Below are 24,859 nucleotides of genomic sequence, written 5' to 3'. Positions count from 1 at the left end.
GGACAGTTGATCTGGCTATTGTAGAAAAGCAGAAAGGGCAGAAAGGTAACCATTCAGCGTGCCTAGAGCAGAGCCCTGCTGGGCCAAAGAAAGAATTAAAAGAATAATGTCGGAGAGGGAGCCAGACAGGGGTCAACAGATTGTTCTATACAATATTTACACATTTTTTGCCATCGGCAGGCATATACAGACTTGGTGGAGGGACGCCTGGCTGCCAGAATAACCTCGCAGACTTCAGGAGGAAGGTCGAAAGCTGTCAACTGTTGCCACTCAACCTCCATGAAAAGAGAATGAGGGTGGACAGGTTCAGATGGAGGACCCTCCTCTACTGCGACAAAAGATCCTCCAGAAGGGGCAGCAAGATCGGAGAATCAACGCTCATCTGCAGAAGCTCGGGATACCAAACTCTCCGTGCCCAGTCCAGAGCCACAAGAATGACTTGGGCCCGGTCGCTCTTGATCTTCTTAAGCACTCTGGACAGGAGTGGTATGGGCGGAAAGGAGTACAGGAGGCTTGTGCGCCACCCAAGACGAAAAGCATCTCCAAGCGAGAGCAGCCTTGGAAACTCCAAAGCGCAAAACTGATGACATTGCGCAATCTCTTCGGAGGTGAAGTGATCTAACCAAGGCTCTCCCCACTACTGAAAGAGACCTTGCGCCACCTCCGATTGGAGATGCTATTCGTGGTCCAATAGGCACCGACAGCTGAGTTTGTCCGCCCTGGCGTTCAGGGAACCGGCCTGGTCTTTAACCACCAGGGATATGCCTTGTTGTTTCAGCCAAATCCAGAGAGGTAGGGCCTCCTGACAAAGGGTCCACAACCCCACCTTTCCTGTTGCAGTGCCACATAGCGGTGGTGTCTGTGAAAACCTGAACTAGCCTCCCCTTGAGATATGGTAAGATGGCTTTCAGTGCCAAACGAAACTCTATAAGCTCCTGCAAGTTGATGTGAAGCCCGGCTTCTGCCAGAGACCAGAGTCCTCTGATCTCCACCTCTCCCAGGTGACCACCCCATCCCAGAAGTGTGAGATCTGGTTGGGGAAGAGAGAGGGATCTGCCTCTGACCCAATTGCGGTTTGTCAACAACCACTGCAAATCGTTCGCACTTCCCTCGGAGATCTGGACCAGGTCGGTGATATTCCTCCAATGCTGCGCCCATTGGAACTTCAGGTCCCACTGCAGAGCCCGCATGTGCCACCTGGCATGAACTACCAGCAGGATGAAGGAGGCCATGAGGCCCAGCAGCATGCGAGTCAGTCTCACCGAGATCCAAGATAGAGGCGTAAACATCTGTATCATAGCCTGAACATCCTGGACTCGCCCCTCTGGAGGATAGGCCCGAAACTGCACAGTGTCCAGAACTGCTCCGATGAAAAGAAGCGTCTGAGAGGGAGTCAGGTGTGACTTCGGCATGTTGATAGTAAACCACAGCAAATGCAAAAGATTTGTCGTAGTCTGGAGATCGGAGACGACTGCTTGAGGGGAGCCCGTCTTCGACAACCAGTCGTCGAGTTAGGGGAAGACTGGAACCCCTGATCTCCGCTAATGGGCAGCAATCACCACAATCACCTTGGTGTACACCCGTGGGGCAAACCACACAAGATGACGGACGGAATGTTGCACAATGGCAAAACATTCACCCCCAGTCAAGACTGATTTGCATATGGCCATGTCTGAACTGGGGTGGCTTGGTGAGCAAAATAACGATGGATTAAACCCAGATCTGTGACTGGAGGTGAATGTCTTGCCATTGTGCAACATTCCTTCCATCAACTTGTGTATTTTGCTGTACACCCGAGGGGCACTAGTTAAGCCAAAGGGGAGCACGGTAAACTGAAAGTGCTTGTGGCCTGCCACAACCGCAGGTAGAGCAGATGGGCAGACAGGACGGCGCCCTGCAAGTCCAACGCGATCATCCAGTCTCCCGGGTCTAGGGCAGACAGTACTGAATGAGCATCTTGAACTTTTCTATTCTTTTCTGAGCAAGTAGTTGAGGGGTCTGAGGTAGAGGATAGGACTAAGGCTTCCATCCTCCTTTGGAACCAGAAAATAGGGGGAATGGCAACCGGAGTCGATTTCTGGTCCGGGAACCCTCTCTATAGCTCCCTTGGCCAAGAGTTTTGCCTTTCTCACGAAATAAGACAAGGTGATTCTCTGTCAGGCGGTAGCAAATTGGAGGCATGGAAGGAGGAGTGGTCTCAAAGGGGAGGGAGTAGCCCCTTTGGACTATTTGCAGAACCCACCTGTCTGAGGTGATGTCCTGCCAGTGGTGGAGGTATCCTACCACCAATTCGTTGCCCATGAACTGGGAGGATCGAACTCCCAGTTCAATTGGTTGCCCATAAACTGGGAGGAACGAACTAGGCAAGTTTGGAGGGGATGGGTTTGTGGCCTGACCTGACTTCTGGCCTCCCGATTCACGCCGGGGTGAACCACGCCCACTGCCATGCAGAGGTTGCTGAACTTGCGTTGTCCTCTCGCTTGGGTAGGGCTGGCACGATTGGATGAGCCTTACGTAACTATGAAAGGAGCGAAAGGCGGACGCAGGCCGGGAAGACACTGAGAGGCTTAAGGACTTGGCCATAGCCTGCGACTCTTTAAAACGTTCATGCTCTGCGTCCGCCTTGCCCCGAAGAGAAGGGAGCCATTAAAGGGCATGTTCATGAGGTTGGCTTGGCATTCCCCAAAAAGCCAGACGTACTCAGCCAGGCGTGGAGCCTAACGGCCACCGTCAAGGAAATCGCTCTGCCGAGCTCGTCTATTGTGTCTAGGCTACACCATAAGGCAAACTTTGCTTTATCTCTCCTGTCTTTGACAGCTTGGGAGAAGGCAGCTCGGGCCTCCTCCAGGACTTGTGGCAACAGCTGCACAACTGTTTCGCACAGCGAATGGGAATAACGGCCCAAGAAGCATGTAGTGTTTACCAACCGCGATGCAATGCTGGTGGAAGAGAATATCTTACCAAAGCTGTTCAGCCTTTTGGATTTCCTATCCGGGGTTGCAGGAGGGAATGCGCCATGTGAAGTAGAGGCTTGGACCACCAAGCTCTTGGCGTTGGGTGGTTGGAGAGGAAATCTGGGTCGCATGGTACAGGGCGATGGTAGCAGGCGATAGTTCTGTTAACAGGAGGACATGTGCTGGGCTTGTACCAGGTGCCCAGTAGAACATCTGTCAAGACCTTGTTAAATGGCAAGGGTTTGGATGTGGAGACACCAGGCTGCAGGACCTCAGTCAAGACATTGGTCTTGACTGCCATAGTAGGAAGCTGTAGGTCCAAGACCTCCACAGCCCTACCTACCACCATAGGAAATGAAGCCTCTCCTCCATAGCCAGGATAGGAAGAGACTGCATGCTAGGCTCTAGGAAGATGCCCATGCCACTCGCATCACCCAGGTCCTCATACCAGTCAATTTCCTTGTTGAAAAGCAGGATGTCTAATGGATTCTGCTGCCCCTCCCAATCCTCATCCAATCCTAGCCCTTCAGAATAAGGCACAGGATACGGCATGAAGCCCAAAGGCTCCGTTGGCGCGTGTCTTGACTTTGGTGGATGTCCAGCCAGTTCTGTGCCGTCTGGAATAAGGATAGGGGAAGTGCGCCAGTAGGGTCCGATGAAGTCAAGGGTCTTGGCGCCGGAGAAGGTCGAGTGGGTACAACTGTAGCCCGTCTGGATCCGGTAACAAATCCAAGAGGAGGCCTGGGTGCTGGGGCAGGAGCCGAAGGCACACAACCCAAGGAAGATCCTTCTGCTAAGTCTGCAGGGCCCGAAGGCGCACCGGCAGGGTCAGGCCGCCCAAATAAGGTGAACGTGGCATCATACAAAGATTTCAACTGGGTGGGGGGCGCTCCTGGCCCAGGGAAGTGAGGGAAGCACAAAGCCAACCCAGGCACCCACTGTGCGGAGCGGGCCCTCGAATGCTGAGACTCTTGTCTCGTCAGGTGATGGACGGGGAGAAGTCGAAGCATGCTTCAACTTCTTATGTTTTTTGTAGTGCTTCTTACCTGATCTCAACGACTTCGCCTGAGAGGAAGATGACTTTGATCACCCAGAGCGGTGTTCGGACTTTCCAATCGACCAAGAGCGGGAATGAGATCTTCGGGGAGATCTCCAAGGTGCCTGACGCCGGGCTATTAGGTGCTTCAGGGACCGCTCCTTCAAACCTTTCAGCACCATGGCCCGGCAGTCAGAGAATGACTTTGGGTTGTGGTCGCGCTCCAGGCACCAAAAACATAACAGATGGCGGGTGACTGGCATCTCACGGTTTGAACCCCAAGGTCTTCTTACTGGACATATCCACACACCAAAAACTTCGACAAGTCAAAAAGTTTATCAAAAAATGTCAGGCGGTAGCTCTCTTCGACAGATCTGCTCTGGCTGGTGCTGAAAGAAAAGAACTGATGTCAGCGCACCGAGGTGGCACCTATATAGATGACGCGGAAGTCACGATGACGAGCTCAACACCTACGACGTCACGCGGAGTCAACCGACGCCACATATCGGCGCACAGGGGTACTGCTATCAAAAATCTCCCAGATCTAGCCCGACGTCAAAGTTCTAAAGTAAAGAAACTGCAGCTAGATGTCCCTATCCGATTGTGTGCCAGCACAAACAAGAAAGGGGAAGTAGTGAGTTTCCATGGAGCAAAAAGGAAACGTGGTAGGGAAGAGCCAGTGATTATCCCAGTCCACGAAGCAGCTTTAGTTTGCCAATGAGCGGGGGAACAAAGAATCTGCAGGATGTCATGAATGATGACAACCTGTAAGAAAATCTCAATTCTGTGTAAGCACTTGCAGTGTGTCCTAATGAGCACAAGTCATTACCACAATTCCTTGGCCCCATGCATATTAAACACACATCTTGGTTAGAAAATACACACCACATACTCAAAAGAAAGGAAAGACACACAGCTATAAAGCAATCACCCCACAGCCTGCCACTTGAGGGACTTAGCCGCCCTTGAATAAAAGTGGAAATATACATTGGGTATAGACATCTTTCAGCAGAGTAAAGCTGTAAAGTCTCAAAAAGTGAGTCACTTCCGGTCAACTTGCAAGTTCTTGAGTCCACTTGTGGAAATATATGGCTGGGTATACCTCTATTGCTTTTCGCAGACATGCTAGGAGTTTGAAGCCTATAGCAGGTCAGCTGCTCTAGAGATCAGAAATGTATCTCTTCACAATCCCTTGGGGAGGAATTATCTGCGAGTCAGGAACACCAATGAAGAGAACACACCAGACGTCAAATGAATTAGGCAAACCTGCAATTTAAGTTTCCAAGTACAAAACAAATTATTAGAAAGCAAGCACTAAAGTGCATGTGATATTAAAGTGGCCTGAGAAACAAATATAAGCTGATCTCCACACATTTAGTCCTTGAGAACTACAGAAGAGAAAAGGTTGCAATTAGTGGAGAGCTAGTGTCAAAAAAGCCCTCCCACGCTTTTCCCCTGGAAGCTAACAGTGAATCTCATACAGCAATGTAGTCACTGGGCATCAATGAATGCAGCACTGTGACCCCAACAGACCTACCAAATCTGCAAGTAGCAGAGGTATAGCACATACTTCAAAGATGTGTATTCCCAACAATTAATGAGTGCCTATTTTTCCTGTGGGACTATCCCTAAAATTTCCATTTCACTTTTCTAATCTAATGTAGTAGATGAAACCGGAGTACAAGCAATAAGGGTAACAAAGCCATATAGGAGCATCTAGAGAAGTGAATACAGAGTCAAGACAAGTCAGATATCGTTCATATAATGTTGGAATATTGATGTGCTGTTCCCTATATCACTGCTGTAGGTATCAGAGTGCTGTTTAATGAGATAATAACCAGTGCAGAAAATTAAATGGTAGGTGACAGACAAACCCTATGGGACAAACATTAAATGCAGCATAGAGGGGGAAAAGAGCTCAAATGACTGTGACAAGTTCCCTAGTGTATTTAAAAAACAGTAGTGAACAGCGGTATGAGTCCCAAGTAATCCTTGTAAACTGATGCCGCAAACTGACAAGGCTCTTAAAAGAATCCTCGCTTATGGGCAAAAAGCATATAATTAGTGAAGATGCTTAGCAGCTTTCAAAGAGGACCCTTTAACCAGAAAGGCAGTCAGCGTGGATAACAATTACAATGTGTTCCCTTTACGGAAGCGTGATCAAAAGCAAGCAAAGGAGAAAATGGGAAATTAAGCTGAAATGCAAATTATATTTACCAAATGTATTATATAACTTTAAGGAAATCTAGCTCTAAGGCCAAGGTTAAATAGATCAGTGGAATTAGGCAGTTACTTTAGAACATAATTTTATGGGAAGAGGTACTGAAAAATAACTGTTAAATTCTCTACCCAGACTCAACCTAAAGCTTTATACAGGTACTGATGAGTATAGTAGTGATCAAGTGAGCGGAGACTGAAAACAACCAGATTATAAGATTTTAGTTACTGACAAATATACCATCAAAAAGAGTAACGCAGCACCATAGAGACCTATTGGGTCACTGCTGTACAGTCGGCTCAATAAGACGACAATACAAGCTTTAGTAGACAATACTTTGGCCCTAAACATCAGACCCTATATTTCTCCTGCAATGTAACCGAAGTAAAAACTTAGTAAATGGCAATATCCTCCTGTGCCACTAAGCAGCATACTATCAACCCTGTAATCACTCAAGTGAGATATATTAAACCCAAAAAAAGAGAATCCTAAAACAAGTCTATGGAACACGCATAAAACTTTAGTGGGACATGAAGGAGAGACTGTTTTTAGTTAAGAATAAATGAAATGTTCATACAACCTTTAGTAGAAACAAAGTATTAACCTACATCTTAATATTGTACTGCTCAATGCAGCAAGGGAGGCATAGTACGAAGAGCATGTACCTAAGCGCACAGAGTAGACAAAAGTACTGTATTTAAAATCTTATAGTGCTTCCGAGTCAGACACAGAGGAATAGTTTCTAGAGCCTTCAAATCTACAAAGAGTTTGGACTTTTAATATATAGCATGGCAAAAACATTCCAAAACAAACACACACACCTTTAGTAACTCAAGACCAGCTCGAATTGCTTGATCTGTAGATACCCCTTCTTCTTCATCATCAGCAGTCCCATCTATTGATTTGTTCACCTGTTTGATAAGGGAACTTGAAAAGGTAAACACACGATTAACCACCCATTTGTAAACATATAGTAATTTCATTTATCAGTAGGGGAATGGCCAATATAACACATCTAGATCGCATGCAAGATAAAAGGCACACGTAGGACGCAATTTTAACAGCCAAAAAATATTTAACAGTATTTACAGGCACAAATGGCATACAAGCTTTCCATGCTTAGGGTAACAAAGAACTGATTTTCAATTGCATCAGAAAGGCTTACAAATCAGAATAGCTCTGTATAAAATTAACTCCTTGTGTGCTAAGAATGAATCTTAGAGATGCCTTCTGAAAATCGACCAGCCCTAGTGTGGTTCCTGGACCCCTTCTGCACTCTGGGTCCATAAACAAAGCTCATCCTGCGCAGAGGTGTCATGCCTCCTCCCCCAGAATGGGATGGGTCCACAAAAGGGGAAGCTTCAAAGGCCTGCTGCCTTTGGAAGCTGTTCCTGTATTTTGCTGCCCCCAGCAACTGACTCCCACTGGTTCTGCCCCAACTTTGGGCGGGAGAATCTGCAGGAATCGGTAGGAAAACCACACTAGGAAGAGAGGTGTGAACACCTTTCCCAACCCCACCCCTCAGGTGGGTGAGGAGAGGTGAAGCACACATCTCAGTCCCCTCCATCTTGAAGATGGGGGCACTGAGCCAATTAGGGAGAGGCTCATGCCCCCCTCCCATTGGATGGTGGCATAATAGGGGGTGTACCCACCCCAAGCAAGTGACCAATTGGTCCCAACCTGCATGCCCCTTTAATATCCTTAAATGTAGTTGTGAGTGGCAACCCTGAACCTTGCCTCTTCAGATTCGAGGATGAAAGAAGAAGGACCAACGAGCCATGCATACCCAGGAAGTATAAGACACCAATTGCTTTGGCACCGGCCCTACTAGCCTGTCCCCTCTACGACCTGCTACAGCAAGAGCCCCGGCGAGTCCAGCAGCCAGCAACCCCCAGAGCCCGGAGGACCTGCCCTGCAACTACCTTACAGACTCTGTCTCCCGTGAGCACCGAATTTGCTCAAGCAAAGCCTCACCACAGAATCCAGATTCCGGCGACTTCGCACCAGACGCCCACAGCCAGAGTGGCCCATCACCACAAGGAGGTCCCCCCAGCCATCCTGAACTCGGATCTGGTGATCCCCCGACGTCCCTCAAGTCTCAAGACGATGCCTGTAGCATCAATCTGAAGGGTCCCCACGACCAAGAAAACCCAACCCCAGAAGACACCCCTGCACCCGACACCCCAAAGCCTTGGGTTGCCCAACCAACGGTATCTAGCCATTCCCCACAATCCCAACTTACCTCTGCAGCCGGTGGTCGCCTTCAGGAAGTCTCACTGCCCGAGCCTGCAGCAACTTCGCAATACTGAATGTCTGCATTGAAAAGCACTGGGTCCCTGAAGTCCTTTATGCACCCTGCAACCGGCCACCCCAGTGCCGCTGGTGGTGCAGCTCCTGTGTTAGTCGTTTGCCCCTGCAGCGATGACCTTTAACCAAGCAGCTTTGCTCCCACAACCAAGTGGCCTGCTCGTCAGCAGTCCCTAACCGAAGGTCCCCTTAGCTAACATTGCGCCCCTAAACTCTGCACCCGGCTTCCCCAGTACCGCTGGTGGTGCAACTAGAGCCCATCTAGACCGTAGGGAACATTGACCCTAACCCCTAAAACTCCCACTCCTAAGTTGTGTACTTACCTAAAAAGAAGCAAACACTTACTCTCATAGGCACCCATTTTGAGATTTGGGGCCTACATTTTTTTTGTTTAACTGTTTGTATGAAGAAAAGAGATCTAAATTGCAAAGAATAACAAGTTGTACTTACCTTGTATTGTGAGCTCCTAAGGGGTGGTATCTAGGCATACCACCCCAAGCAATCCAAAAGTAACTAAAAAGTTATCTGAAAGTAATTACTGTGTACTTTACACTGTTTCCAAAGCATATAGAATCTATTTATTTAATTATTCATTCAAGAGTTTTATATAGCGCTGGCTAGACCCGGAGGTATCAGAGCGCTTTACATGAGGTTCCACAAAAATTACATTACAAGATTACGTCAGTTCAATTTACATCAGTTGCTAGACAAATAAATGCAAGAGTATAGAAGACGGGATGATTGAAGTGTAGAGGGGAAGGGGGGAAGGGGGTAAGGGTAAAGGGATAGTAGGAAGATAACGGCAGAGAGACGAAAGGAAAGTCTGTCCAAAGTCCAGCTGGGTAGGTGACGGTCGAGGGGAAGTCCCAAAACCCATCTCCTCTATAGCTATCAGGTAGCTCCACCGGGCGTTGGCCAAAAAGCTCGGTCTCGATGTGAAAAACAACTAAAAAAAAACATGGAGGGCAAGATAAATGGAGCATAGAGGGGAGGGGGCATGGAAGGAGAGAAAGGGGGATAGGGGAAGAGACAACAGGGAGAGACGAAATGAAGTCTGTCTAACGGCCGACTGGGTAGGTGACGACCAAGGAGGGAGTCCACGGCCCATCTCCCCTATAGCTAAACCAGGTAGCTCCATCGGGCATTCGACAAAATAGTTCAGTCTCAATACATTGAGAGAGGAGAGAAGGAGAGACAAAGATAGAGGGAGTAAGCGGGAAGAGACGACAGGAGAGACAAAAGGAAGTCTGGCTGACGACCGACTGGGTAGGTGACGTCCAGGAAGGGAATCACCGACCTGTCTCCCCTATAGCTAAACCAGGTAGCTCCATCGGGCATCAGATAAAATAGCTATTATCTCACACGACGAGGGAAAATTCACAGATAGACAGGGTGGGGACTAAGGGCCAGGACAGGCGAAGGCAGAGGTCAGCAGCAGGAAAGTGGAGGGAGTAGAGCGAGGAGGGGTAGGGGGAAGGTAGTTCGGCCAGAAGTTCCCATTGATCTGGTGGGCTATAGTTGCCAGCTTCGCCAATGTGCGGGTACTCGGCTGATTCTCCGGTGCAGTTTCAGGTACAGTCAGGTTCTGCGTGATTTTCTGTATCCCCATTGTGTAGGCTGGAGTGGATCTTTGCGTGCGGGGTGTTGTCGGTGTCCGGGACATGTGTGGCAAAGCCTCCGTCTATATGGTGCACCGGTATTGTTCACGGCCGTCTAATGGGCGCGCCCGGTTCCTTTTCAGGGCCATTCGGGCAGCTGCAAGCAGCCATAGATCTAAATAGGTATAAAAGAGGAATCTGCGGGAGCCATGCAGGTGAACACAACCACTAACCTCATGTGCAAGTACTTGAGCTAGGGCAGGGCACAGAGGAGCATGGTGTGCAGGATGTCTGTCTCCTCCAGGACGAGCACCGCAGCACAAGATTCACCAGCCAAAGCAAAAGCCGTAGCAGCACACTTGATGAGCAGGCAGGGTCAGCGGTAGCGGTGTGTTGTAGGCGCCATCTTAGAATCAGGCAGGGGGTCTACGTGGCAGGGCTATATGACGGGCTCCTAAGCAGCAAACAGCGGCAAGTGGTTAAAGTCGCGCTGCCACTTCCCGGGCTCTCCACACGCCACCAGGCTCCAGGACTCCACACGGTGAGCAGTGGGAATTAGCAGCGCTGCTGGGTCACGGGCGCCGCCATTGCAGAGTCAGGCAACCAACAGGTACCCCCTTCGGGCAAACCCCACGTCGCAAAACAGATAGCACCTCTCGATATCCCCTCTGGAGGTCTGCTCACCTCGGGTTTGGGGGTCGATGAAGGGGAACCCAGGGCTCGCGAGCGTCGTCCTCCACGGAGCCGATGTTCTGAGCCCCGTCCTTCCGGTTGCAGGACAACGCATCCCGAGGCCCTCAGTACCAGAAGTGGGCCAAGGACCAGGAATGGTGATTGCTGTAATGCTTGTAAATTCAACCACAACTGCATTTCCTTTAACAGTCTTGCATTTGAGAGTATGTTTTACTCACCAGTGCCAAGTCCTGCTTGGTTCTAAAATAAAACAAAAATATACCTTTTTTATACTTCCATAGGTCCGGTTTCTGAATCTGAGTGTTTACCATCAGTCTTGATTAAGTGAATACAATAAATGATGAACACACACTCTGGATAAGCCTTCTGCTCACCCACACAACCACAAGGAGTTGTTAGTGCTTACCTAATTTAGCCTCTGCTATACCTCGGGGACTCCCTGGATGCTGTGAACACTATACATTACTTTGGTGTAAGTATATACAGATCCAGTCTCCTACTATTGGCTTTCACACTGAAACGGTAAACCTATACTAAAAGGGACTGGGGCTGCCAAGCTTCTCCACCCACCAGGTGCACCAGTTTTAGGGCAGGGCATAGAAAAGTATGCCGGATCAGACTGGAATGTTTAAGATGGGCACTGCAGCACAACGCAGAGAACACACCCGTTTTGTGAAGTGAATGCACACACAGATAAAAAAAATGCGGACAATGGACACCAGCCCTCACCAATCCAGTAAGGCATTACCAAATGCACAAAAACACATCACGCATTTTATAGGTGTCCGCCATACAAACCTCAAAAACAAGGACGCCCATGGATCAATTCAAGGGGAGAGCTGTTATTCAGTCTCCCTGCAGGGGAATAGGTAAAATGGCACATGCCCCTAACTATAAACATAATGCCACCACCATCAGTCACCGCAAAGCCAGGTTTCGAGGGCAGAGGATACTTTCCCAAAACAGGGGTACACTTTTAGTCTACCCTGACATAGCACGGCTGACAGAAATGTACATGAAAAGGAGAATCTGCAATGGGATTGTCAAGTTCACTGGGGGAAAATCAGACAGAGCGGACCATGCTCTTACATGGGCAGGGTGGAGCAGGGTAAGCAAACCTCGCAGAGGATTTAATGCCCACACATGGGCATGACTATGTCAACACAGAAGCTGATTCGACGTGAAACAAGGACACAGCACATACTTTAAATAATACCAAGTATGAAGGAAACAAAGTACTTTTCAAAAATGCGACCCTTAGGGAGAATCAAACTTAACAGAATGAAAACAACTAGTTACAAAGGCCAGGAAGGCATTCATCAACACAGGCAATTCAACATAATCTGGTGATCTACGTTATCAAAAGCTGCAGGACATGAAACATACCATGGCATTCTTAAGCCCATTTTAATCTTTGCTCCAGAAGCCTCCAAAAACAGTTTCCTTTCAAAACCAAGTTGAACACCAGATAGGATCAATCGCACAAGTTACTTACCTTAGGTAACGATATATCTGTAAGAAACAGTAGTTCGTGTTAGATTCCTTACCTAAGAATATCCCCAGGCGTCAGACTGGATCCGGAAAGTTTTCGTCAGGAGTAGCCCTGCACGTCGGTAGGCGTAGTCTGCCGCTCCGCGTCCGGCGTAGTGATTGCCGGGATGACGTTGTCGGAGTACTGGACGCTGCCCTCGTGTGCTGACGTCAGTTCTGTACATAGCTTTCCGCGCCAGGAACGCAGAGCCATGCAAGAACCCAACATTGGTGCCATGAAACTAGGGCCCTCAAAGGGAGATACCTTAACCCTAGATATCGGTTCGCAGAACGGGGAGGATGGGTGGAGCGGTAAGGAAACTAACACTAATTACTGTCTCTTAAAGATATATCGTTACCGAAGGTAAGCAACTTGTGCATCGAAAAGAAACAGGTTAGTGTTAGATTCCTTACCTTAGAATAGATACCCCAGTAATACCAACCCCGGTGGTGGGTCTGCAAACCAAGATCACATCAGAAAGTCCTGGAGAACGGAAAGGCCGAAAAAGCCATCCCTCCGGACATACCTGTCAAGGCAGTAGTGCTTAGCAAACGTGTGCAGCGAGGCCCACGAAGCTGCCCGACAGATGTCCTGCAAGGGGACTCCCTGACCCAGGGCAGTAGTAGCCGCCGTGGCCCGAGACTCCTTTTTCGCCAAGGAGTAACAGACTAGGGTGCACAAAACGACCCACCGAGAGATGGTCCGCTTGTGCACCGTCCGTCCCTTCTTAGCACCCACGTAACCAACAAAGAGCTGGTCATCCAGCCGGAACTGGTGTGAGCGGTCTACATAAAAGGGAGCGCACATTTTGGGTCAAGACGGTGGAGCCTCTCTTCCTCTTTCGAGGGATGCGGAGGTGGAAAGAAGGTGGGTAAGGTGATGGACTGCCCGATATGAAAGGCTGTAACCACCTTGGGCAGGAAAGAAGAACAGAGAGGAATGAATATGCTACTTACCAGTATGCATCTGTTCTTGGCATGTAGGGCTGCTGACATTCATATCTATAGCATAGATCACCGAAGACTCTTCCAGGACAACAATGTGCAATCATCCGGACCCAACACTAGGCGGTGATCTATGCTATAGATATGAATGTCAGCAGCCCTACATGCCAAGAACAGATGCATACTGGTAAGTAGCATATTCAGTTCGAGGCATGTGGGCTGCTGAATTCATATCTATAGCATAGAATATATAGCAGTCCCTCCATTAACAGCGGCTGCCTGTGCCAGCTGCAGACGTTTGAAAAAGTGTCAGAACAGCCTGCCCTACAGCTGCTTGCTGCTTGGAGTGCACATCTACACAGTAGTGTTTAGTAAATGTGTGTGGTGTAGACCATGTGGCTGCTCTACAAATGTCTTCCAAAGGGATATTACCAAGGAAAGCCATAGAGGCCCCAAACTTGCTGGTGGAGTGGGCTCTGGGGGGGACCGTTAAAGTGCGCTTAGCCTTGTGATAGCAAATTTGAATACACTTAACGATCCACCTGGCTATACCTGCTTTGGAAATGGGGTTGCCTTTGTGCTGGGCCGAAAAGGCAACAAAGAATTGTTGTGTTTTCCTAAAATCCTTGGTCCTATCGATGTAGTACATCAAAGCTCGTTTGACGTCAAGAGTGTGGAGCATTCTTTCGGCTACTGTCTCTGGGTTTTGAAAGAACGCGGGCAGTTCAATGGTCTGATTGACATGGAACTGTGAAACCACCTTAGGAAGAAATTTAGGGTTAGTGCGCAGCACCACCCTGTTCGAGTGAATTTGTATGAATGGCTCTTGCACAGTGAGCGCCTGGAGCTCACTAACACAAGTCGCAGAGACATAATGGCTATTAGAAAAGCCACTTTCCATGTTGAAAACTGAACCTCGCATGAATGCAGAGGCTCAAAAGGTGGGCCCATCAGCCTGGTGAGGACCACATTAAGGTTCCATACAGGAGCTGGCGGGGTCCTGGGAGGGATGACCCGTTTCAGTCCTTCTAGGAAGGCTTTAATGGCAGGCACTCTGAAAACGGAGAGATGCTGCCTGTTTTGGAGATAAGCTGCTATGGCGGATAAGTGTATATGAATGGAAGCATATGCCAGCTTGCATTTGTAAAGATGCAACAAATAACAGATGATGTTGTGAGTGGATGCATCTGGCGGGTTGATGTGTTCTGTACAGTAAATGACAAACCGCTTCCACTTTGCTGCATAGCAAGCTCTGGTGGTGGGCTTTCTTGCCTCCCGTATGATATCCATGCAGTCGGGAGGCAAGTTAAGGTAGCCAAATTCTAAGACTTCAGGAGCCAGATCGCCAGATTGAGCTGTTGCGGGTCTGGGTGCTGAATTTCGCCATGGCTCTGCGTCAAAAGTCTGGGCGTGAGGTGCAGCCTTTGATGCGGTACCACGGAGAGTTCTAGAAACGTGGTGTACCATGGTTGGCGTGCCCACGTTGGAGCAACCAGGATAAGTGTCATCGAGTGTTGCTTTAGCTTTCGTGCCACCAGCGGTATGAGAGGTGCTGGGGGAAAAGCGTACGCAAACATGCCTGACCAGTTCATCCATATCGCATTGCCCTGCGACTGTGGGTGAGGGAACCTGGCGGCAAAGTGTTGGCATTTTGCGTTTTCCCTTGTGGCAAACAGGTCTACCTCTGGATGACCCCACTGCTGGAAGTACGGGTGGAGTACTGATGAATGTATCTCCCACTCGTGCATTTGGTGGCTGTACCTGCTGAGCAGATCCGCCATCTGATTGTCCTTGCCCGGGAGGTGTTCCGCCATGAGGAAGATGTTCCTTTGAATGGCCCACTTCCACATGCTCTGAGCCAGATGAGACAACTGTGGAGAGTGTGTACCTCCCTGCTTCTGAATGTAGTACATGGCTGTCATGTTGTCCGTCCGGATCAACACGACTTTGTTGCACAGATGTACTTTGAATGCCTTCATCGCCATGAAGATTGCCATCAGTTCTAGGTAGTTGATGTGCATCTTCTTTTGCTGCGTTGTCCATAGTCCCTGCACCGTGTAGTGGAGTACATGAGCTCCCCAACCCTGGAGAGATGCGTCCGTTGTCAGGATAATTTGTGGCACAGGCTCCTGGAACGGTCGGCCCTTGCAAAGGTTGTGTGGATTCCACCAATGCAGAGAGTTGTATGCCCGACCGGTCACCAACACTAGGTTTTTTAACTGTCAGTGAGCCTGATTCCACTGACGTGCCAAGCACTCTTGAAGCGGACGCATGTGTAGCCTCGCGTGCGGGACTATGAAGATGCAGGAGGCCATCATGCCTATCAACTGCATGAACACTCTTGCTGGAAGCGAGTGTTGCGGTCTGAACTTCCGGATGAGCGACTGAATGCTGTCGATCCTCACAGAATTCGGCTGAGCCGTGGCTGCCAGAGTATCTATCGTCGCGCCCAGATACTGCCGCACGTGGGCTGGCTGAAGGTGCGATTTGGGATAATTTAGTGAGAATCCCAGACTGTGAAGAAGGTGAATGGTGTGGGACATGTTGGCGGCGCACAGCTGGGCCGACTTTGCTTGGACAAGCCAGTCGTCCAGATAAGGGTAAACGTTCTGCCTCCTGAGGTGCGCAGCCACTGTCGACAGGCATTTTGTGAACACCCTGGGCGCCGTGGTCACTCCGAAAGGTAGGACCTTGAACTGATAATGCAGACCCTGAATGGTGAATCTGAGGTATTTTCGGTGTGATGGATGTAGTGGAATGTGAAAATATGCATCCTTGAGATCCAAGGTTGCGAGGAAGTCTCCCTGGTTGAGCAACGGAAGAACTTGCTGCAGCGTCAGCATGTGAAAGTGTTCTGAGAGAATATACTGGTTTAGGGGTCTGAGGTCCAGTATGGGTCTGAGGGACCCGTCCTTCTTCGGGATTAAGAAGTACAGGGAATACACTCCTGTGCCTTCTTCCTCCACCGGCACGAGTTTGATTGCCCCTTTTTGCAGCATGACAAGTACCTCCTGCTGCAATAAGTGCAAATGCTCTGTGGACATAGGACGGTGTTTTGGTGGCATGTTGGGTGGAGTGGATGTTAACTCCAGACAATAACCGAACTGGATAAGTTTCCTGACCCACCTGTCTGTGGTGATGGATTTCCAGACTGGCAGGAACTGCTGGAGTCTCCCCCCGACAGGTGTGGTATGGTCGGGGGGCAGTGGCAGGGCGTCACTGTTTGTTGGTGGCAGAGGAACGGGAGTTGTTATTTCCACGGCCTCTGCCCTTGGCACTGTTGCCCCGATAGCCGCCCCTACTCTGCTTGGTGTAAGAGGACTGCGCCCCACTTTTAGTGTATTGCGTTTGCTGGGACATCTGGACTCTGGAAACACCTCTATTGCCTGAGCGACGAAAAGTACTGCCCCTAAACTGTTGGGACTGGAGAGCTCCCATGGACTTTGCAGTCTCGGTATCCTTTTTTATTTTTTCCAGTGTGGTATCCACCTCAGGACCAAATAACCTATCAGGGTTTACCGGCTGATTGAGGATGGTGGTTTGTATCTCTGGCTTGAAACCGGAGATTCTGAGCCACGCCTGACGTCTCAACATCACACTGGTGTTAATGGCCCTGGCCGCGGTGTCCGCCACGTCCAGTGCACATTTAATAGAAGAGTTGGAGATGAGCTTTCCTTCCTGAATGAGCATCTCCGCCGCCTCTTTATACTGATCTGGTAGATGTTGTAACAGGGTCTCTAGTGTGTCACAGTGCGCCCTGTTATATCTGGCCAAGAGTGCCTGAGTGTTTGAGATACGCCAGATATTGGCTGCTTGAGCCGCCACCCTCTTCCCTGATGCCTCCAGCACTTTAGATTCCTTGTCAGGGGGAGGAGCATCACCAGTGGTTTGCGAATTCGCCCTCTTCCGGGCATTAGAAACGACCAGAGAGTCCAATGGCAACTGGCCCTTGATGTAGGTAGGGTCGCCAGGTGCCGGCTTATATTTTTTTTCAATTCTAGGGATGATCACCCTGGCACGTGTGGGTTCTTTAAAGATGTCTGCAGCATGTTTCAGAACCCCTTTCAACATTGGGAGAGTTTTGACAGTCTTTTCTGCCGTGGAAAAGGTATCAAAAAGGAAGTCCACGTCAATAGGGTCAGCGTGCAGCTGGACGTCATGGTTTTTAGCCGCCCTCTCAATTAGAGCATTAAATGCCGCAGAATCCTCAGTAGGAGAGGTTTTGACATTGTACACCTGAGTGTCCGGGGCAGTTTGCGGATCCCCTGGGTCCCCTGCATCTGCCCAAGAGTCTTGGTGATCCTCAGGATCAGTGTTGGCAGGAAAGTTATACTCCTCGTCATCACCTTCCCCAGCCTCCACATCTGAATAAGTGGGTGAGGGTGTAGCAACTCTTGGAGTCCGTGGCTCAACCAGAACCGGGGAATCCGTAGAAGGCTTCTTGCGCTTCAAAGGAATCGTGTAGGACTCCAAAGGCTGTGACGCCGTGATCTTTCTCTTGTAGAGGGTAAGTTTACCGGTGTCGGCGTCGATAAAGTGTTCCGACTGCTCCTCCATCAAGGGTTGTCGATGCTTCAAGCTCCCAAGCTGCTGAGAAGGCTTCGACCCTGCAGACCCTTGCACGGGCGCGTTGGCGACCGACCTTGGTGCGAAGGCCTTCGGTGCCACCTTCGGCGGCAACGTAAACAGGAGTGGCGTCGAAGACTTTGGCGTTTTGGCAGCCTGCTTCGGATCGACCGCGGAAGCCTTGTTTTTGATGCGTTGTAGTGAGTCCGATACCTGCTTCGTAAAGGAAGCGGACGGTTTCGTCGACCCGATAGACGTCCTCGGTCCACCAGTGTGTGAAGACTCGAGCGTCGATGTCTTGGTCTTCTCCGGCCGAGGTACAGGAGCAGCTTTCTTAGGTGCGCGTGTCCTCCTTCCGCGTCGACGGCCTTCGGCGCCGACGACTTCGGGTCGGCGGCCTTGACTCCCGGGTTTGGGGCCCCAGTCTTCGGCTCGACGCCCTTGATCGATTTTGGATCGACGCCCTTGACCGACTTTGGCTCGACGCCTTTGGTCGACTTCACCGGGTCGACAGCCTTCTTCGGCTGCCCCGACATATCGGAAGACGAGGAGGCGGCCAGCGGGACAGACTTCTTCTGTTTCGACGGCGTCTCCATCACTTTCGTTTTCGTCGACACCGAAGGTTTCACTTTCGGTTTCGTTTTGATCAACGGCGGCTCCGCAGAAGTGTCCGTAGCCGGGCCCGTAGGCGAGGCCGTGGATCTGGGTGTAAGGTCTTGGGTAAGGCCGTGTGGCGATCCCGCGACCTGAGCCTTCGGGATTGTTCGAACGGGGCATAGCTCTTCGCCTGAGCTATCTTCCATGGCCCCATAGGCCTCATTGTCGTCTCCTACCTCGTCGAAGACTTCTTCTGCATCGAGCACTTCGAAGTCCGTGTCGTAGTCTATCTCCTCCGCTGGAGGTGAAATCTGCATATGAACTTCCTGTTCGTCTGCTTCTTCTCTCTCGAAGATGTCCACCGGTGCCGGGGCCGACTGCTGGGCCTCCAGGCACGCCACGCGCCGAAGTCGAATCGTCTTCTTCGATCGAAACCAGGAACAAGCCATACAGTTGGCTTCATCGTGGTCTGGCGACAGGCACTTGTTGCACACCGGGTGGACGTCGATGTAGGGATACTTCGATCCACACACAGGACATTTCCTGAACGGGCTCCGTTCCATGATGTGTCGTCGAAAGTCTTGTTGTGTTGACTGGGCCTCGAGCACCGAAGAGCCACGCGACTCCTCGGGATGTCCGACTCGGGAACTGAGCCGGAGCAGAACTGGGCACCGAGCGCAAAACAATACCGACGGTATAGGAAAAGGCCTTCAGGCCTTAAGAAAAGTCTATATCGATTCCGAACTGGAGATAACGAATATACATCCGAACCCAATGGCGGAAAAAAACAATCTGGGGGTGGAGTCGATGCCCATGCGCACTGTAGTCCAGGGGAGGAGCCACCTATCTCGTGATACTTCAAAGACTCTTCCAGGACAACAATGTGCAATCATCCGGACCCAACACTAGGCGGCGATCTATGCTATAGATATGAATTCAGCAGCCCACATGCCTCGAACAGGGGGTTTAGAAGACAGAGCCTGGAGCTCACTCATTCGCCTGGAAGAGGTGATGGCCACCAGAAAAGCAGTTTTAAGAGTCAGAAGACGAAGAGGACAGTTGTGCAGTGGCTCGAAGGGAACGCACATCAGATAAGTTAGTACACGGTTCAAGTCCCACTGAGGCATCACGAAGGGAACAGGAGGAAACATGCGGGTGATGCCTTTCAAGAATCTATTTACAACAGGGGACTTGAAAAGAGAAGGCTGATCAGGAAGCATTAAGAAGGCTGAAATGGCTGAGAGATAGCCTTTGATAGTGCCCAGAGCAGAGCCCTGCTGGGCAAGAGAAAGAAGGAAGAGAAGAACCTCTGAAAGAGGGGCAGAAAGTGGATCCACAGCCTTTGCTGTGCACCATGCCACAAATTTGTTCCACCTGCTGAAAGAGACCTTGCGCCTCGTCCCAGTTCAGATGCCATTCGTGATCCATCATGCACAGACCGCTGAGCTCTTCCGCCCTGGCGTTCAGGGAACCTGCCAGGGTATTTGGGGGGGGGGGGGGGGAAACCCCCAAAACTGCGCCGAGTCCAGAACTGCTCCGATGAAGAGGAGCTTCTGAGAGGGGCACAGGTGGGACTTCGGCACATTGATGGAGAACCCCAGCAGGTGCAGGAGGTCGGCCGTAGTCTGGAGGTGGGAGACGACCAGTCGTCGAGATAGGGGAAGACTGGAACCCCTGATCTGCGTAGATGAGCTGCGACCACCGCCATCACTTTCGTGAACACCCGAGGGCGCTGGTAAGGCCGAAGGGGAGTACGGTAAACTGAAAGTGCTTGTGGCCTACTGTGAACCGCAGGTAGCGCCGGTGGGCCGGCAGGACGGGGATGTGGAAATAAGTGTCCTGCAAGTCAAACTCCACCATCCAGTCTCCAGGGTCTAGGGCAGCTAAGACCTGAGCCAATGTCAGCATCTTGAACTTCTCCTTCCGGAGGAAGCCATTGACGTTCCGGAGGTCCAAGATAGGGCGTAGGCCTCCTATGCCCTTCTTGGGGACCAGAAAGTAGTGGGAATAACAACCACACCCTACTTCTAGCCCAGGAACGCGTTCGATAGCCCCCTTGGCCAAGAGGGTCGTAACTTCCTCTTGCAGAAGTCACAAGTGATCCCCTGACATGCGGTGGTACAGCGGTGGCATGGCCGGAGGGGTCGCGTTGAAGGGAAGAGAGTAGCCCCTTAGGACGATTTGCAGCACCCACCTGTCCGACGTGATGGTACGCCAGTGGAGGAGGTGATGGCGAACCCTGCCCCCCAATGGCGTCGAATGGGCCTGAAGTGCCAGACTAGGAAGGCTTTGAGGCAGATGCTGCGGGGCTGGATGTGGACTGACCTTGCCGTTGTCCCCTGGCACCGCCACGGCCGTAACCACGTCCGTGACCGCGTTGAGGTTGGTTCTGCTGCCTGTGGCTGGCTGGACAAATGGGGGCGCCCCTTCCTTGGCCACGAAAGGGGTGAAAAGCAGAAGTTTTCTGGCGCTGGCCTAGGCACAAGGACTTGGCCGTAGCCCTGGAGTCCTTAAAACGCTCTAGCGCACTATCCGTTTGTTACCAAAGAGGCGACAGCCATCGAAGGGCATGTCCATGAGGGTGGCCTGGACGAGAAGTTGGCAGACCTCAGCCAGGCGTGGCGACGAATCGCCACCGTCGTGGAAATCGCCCTGCCCAGCGAGTCCGTGGTGTCAAGTCCACATCTAATTGAGTACCGCGCTGGATCCCGCCCGTCCTCCAGGGCTTGGGCGAGCCATGCCTGGGCCTCCTCCGGACACTGTGGCAGCACGTCCGCAACCGTATTACACAGAGAGTGGGTGTAACGGCCCAAAAGGCAAGAGGTGTTGACAGACCGTAGCCCCAAACTCAGAGAGGAGAACAGTTTCTTCCCAAACTGATCATACCTTTTGGATTCCCGATCAGGTGGAGCGGTCGGGAATGCAGAGGCCTGAATTACCAGGCTCTCTGGGGCGGGGTAAACGGACAGAAAGCAGGGGTCACCCGGTGCCGGGCGGTGGCATCGGGCGATGTTCCGATCCACAGGGAGGCCTGTAGAGGGCTTGGACCAGGTGCCCATCATAACGTTGGTGAGGGCTTCGTTAAACAGCAGTAGAGGATCCGAAGAGCTTGCTTGCGGTTTGAGCACCTCAGTAAGGAGGTTAGTCCTCACGGCCGCGACAGGGAGCTCAAGAGCCAAGGCCTTGGCCGCCCTGTTCAACACCACGCTATAGTAGCCCCATCCTCCGAAGCCATGGAGGGAGGAGAGATGAATCCAGTGTCGGGTGAAGTGTCCAGACCACTGGTCTCACCCACCTCATCTGCCCAGTCCTGGCTTAACTGGCACTGCTGTGCCAGAGGGTCCTCCGACCCCTCCCAGTCCTCCTCGTCATCCACCTCCTCGAAACCAGGCAAAAATGATGGAGCCGGGTTGTAGGTGAATTGGTCACCCATCGGCGTCGGGAGACTGAGCAGAGCGTCGCCGCTCTGGCGTCGTCCGAAGACGGCACCGGGAGTGACACCCTCGGGGTCGGCGCCAGCGGAGGAGTCGTGAGGTCGACTGGCGATAACCCGGATCCAGGCCTGGATCCTGTGGCGTCAGGACCGGAGTCGATGACGGCGCCGGGGCCGAAGCACCCAACGGCGCCGGGGCCAGAGCCGCCGGCCCGCTAGGGCTCCCAGTCGGACCCGCAGGGTCCGAAGGCACCTCGACAGGTTCCGACGGAGGGAAGTGAGACCTCATGGCCACGAGGAAAGCACTTATCTCCTCCGGCGTCGCGTGCAGCCCAGGGATCGGCAGGTATGGAGCTGGACGCGGCTCCGGCAGAGGTGTCACCCGAACCCCCGGCCGCGTCGCGCGAGCGTCGGGGGGAGTCTGAGGAGCGATGACACCTCTTCAACTTCTCTTTCCAATGCCTCGACTTACCGGTGGACTTGGAGCCCGACGAGTGGTGGTGACTCGACGAGCGGCGATGACTGCGGCTCTACGACCGGTCCCTCGACTACCTCCGCGACCGGGACCTCGAGCGGCGCGGAGCAGATTGCCGTAACTCGAGCAGCTTACGGGACCGCTCTAGTCTAGCCTTCGAGGTCAAGGCCCGACAGTTGGGGCACAACTTGTTATCGTGGTCGACCCCGAGGCAGTAAAGGCACCAATGACGGGGGTCGGTCACCGACATCAGGAGGTGACAGGCATCGCATAGTTTAAAACCAGGCATCTCTAACGGCACCGCGAGTAGAACTCGACTCGAAAAGTGATCAAAAGAGATCAAAAAAGTTAGTCAAAAAATGACTAGAATTCTGCTCTTCCCGGATCTGCACTTGCTGGCGCGGAAAAAAGAAGAACTGACATCAGCGTGCGAGGGCAGCATCGAAGTACTCAGATGACGTCATTCCGGCGATCACGACGCCGACGACAGACGCAGAGCCGCAGACGACGCCTACCGACGCGCAGGGGTACTGCTGACGAAAACTTTCCGGATCCAGCCTGACGCCAGGGAATATTCTAAGGTAAGGAATCTAACACTAACCTGTTTCTTTCAGATACTGCCAGCACTGCAATTTCAGACCCACATATGGCCTAGCCTCTGTCCCTGCCTCACTTTGGTGGCCCCAGGAACTAGGGATGGAGATTTAGACAGAGACCAATGTTAAGGCTTGTTTCAAATCCAGTCCTTTTCGGGAAGCGTTAATAAACACATGCTCCATGCCAAACACAAAACTGAAATTGCTCTGATCATCCAAACACTTAACTTCGACTGCCTCTTTGTCACCGAGACATGGGCCAACTCCACTTGTGACGAAAAGCGTCACGTAACAAGTGCTGCCTTGGAAGTTACAATGCGCAGAACTGCTGACATTGTGCATTCTGTTCGGTGGCGAATAGATCTAACCAAGGCTCTCCCCACTTTTGAAAGAGACCTTGCGCCACCTCCAAGTGAAGACACCATTCGTGATCCACCATGCACCTGCGGCTGAGTTTGTCCGCCCCGGCATTCAGTGAACCTGCCAGGTGTTGAGCCACCAGGGAAATGCCCTGATGTTCAAGCCATGTCCAGAGGCGAAGGGCCTCCTGACATAGGGTCCACGACACCATCATGCCCTGTTTGTTGCAGTACCACATGGCGGTGTTGTTGTCTGTGAACACCTGCACTACTCTTCCCTTGACAGAAGGAAGGAATGCCTTCAGTGCAAGTCGGATCGCCCGAAGCTCCAAAACATTGATATGGAGCAAGGACACTGCCAGAGACCAGTGGCCTCTAATCTCCGCCTCGCCCATGTTACCGTCACATCCCAGGAGGGACACATCCCCCACCACTGTGTGCTCGGTGGGGAAGGTAGAGAGATCTGCTATTGACCCAATGCTGGTTTGTGAGCCACCACTGCAATTGTTGTGCAGTGCCCTCCAAGATCTGGACAAGAACAGACAGGTTCCCCTGATGCTGCGCCTACTGGAACTTCAGGTTTTACTGCAGAGCTCGAATATGCCATCTGGCATGATCGACCAGCAGGATGCAGGAGGCCATGAGGCCCAGCAGCCCCGGGGTCAACCTGACCGAAACCCAGGATAGAGACTGAAAGATCGGACTCAGAGCCTGAATATCCTGGACTCGCCGTTCGTGAGGACAGACCCGAAAGTGCGTCGTATCCAGAACCGCTCCGATGAAGAGGATCTTCTGAGAGGGAATCAGGGTCAAGGGCAGACAAGACCTCAGCCACAATCAACATCTTGAACTTCTCCATCCGGAGGAAGCGATTGACATCCCTGAGGTCCAAGATAGGACGCAGGCTCTTGTCCTTTTTGGGCACCAGAAAGTAGTGGGAGTAACAACCACGTCCTACTTCTGGTGCAGGAACGCGCTCGATGGCCCCCTTGGCTAAGAGGGCCGCGACTTCCTGTCAGAGAAGTGCCAAGTGATCCCCCAACATGCGGTGGTACTGAGGTGGCATGGCTGGCGGGGTAGTCTTGAAGGGGAGGGAGCACCCCCTTTGGACTATTTGTAAAACCCACCTGTTCGAAGTGATGATGCGCAACTGGGGGCGGTGGTGGCGAATCCTGACGCCCACTGGTGTTTGATGGGCCTGAAAAACCGGACTAGGAAGGTTTGGAGGCGCTGGTGGACTGACCCGCCCTGCTGCCCCCTGACCCGGCTCGCCGGGCCCAACATCCGCAGCCACGCTGAGACTGTTGATGCGCAGGCCTGTGGCTCTGAGGTGAACGTGTCAGGGAGTCCCTTACGTGGCCACGAAAGTAGCGAAAAGCAGAAGGCGGAGGAGGGCGCGTGGCAGAAAAGCCCAGGGTCTAGGCCGTAGCCTGCGAGTCCTTAAAGCGCTCCAACGCACTATCTGCTTTGTTGCCGAAAAGGCGATAGCCATCAAAGTGTTCTGGACATCCCCAGAAAAACCAGTTGTCCTCAGCCAGGTGTGGCGACGGAG

General features: G+C 51.7%; 1 protein-coding gene across 2 annotated transcripts in view; it reads right to left on the bottom strand.

The window, feature by feature from the left end:
• PDS5B (PDS5 cohesin associated factor B) overlaps positions 1–24,859 on the bottom strand; it is a 772,752-nt gene that overhangs the window by 355,778 nt on the left and 392,115 nt on the right. For both annotated transcript variants that reach the window (XM_078657163.1, XM_078657161.1), the window contains exon 18: positions 7,030–7,135. In XM_078657163.1, the coding sequence (XP_078513289.1) occupies positions 7,030–7,135 (106 nt within the window). The remainder of the gene's footprint in view (positions 1–7,029; positions 7,136–24,859) is intronic.

Source organism: Lissotriton helveticus, chromosome 8, assembly GCF_964261635.1.
Source record: "Lissotriton helveticus chromosome 8, aLisHel1.1, whole genome shotgun sequence".
NCBI classification, from domain to species: Eukaryota; Metazoa; Chordata; class Amphibia; order Caudata; family Salamandridae; genus Lissotriton; species Lissotriton helveticus.
The sequence above is the reverse complement of the archived record's forward strand: the minus strand, read 5'-3'. Positions and strand labels throughout refer to the sequence as shown.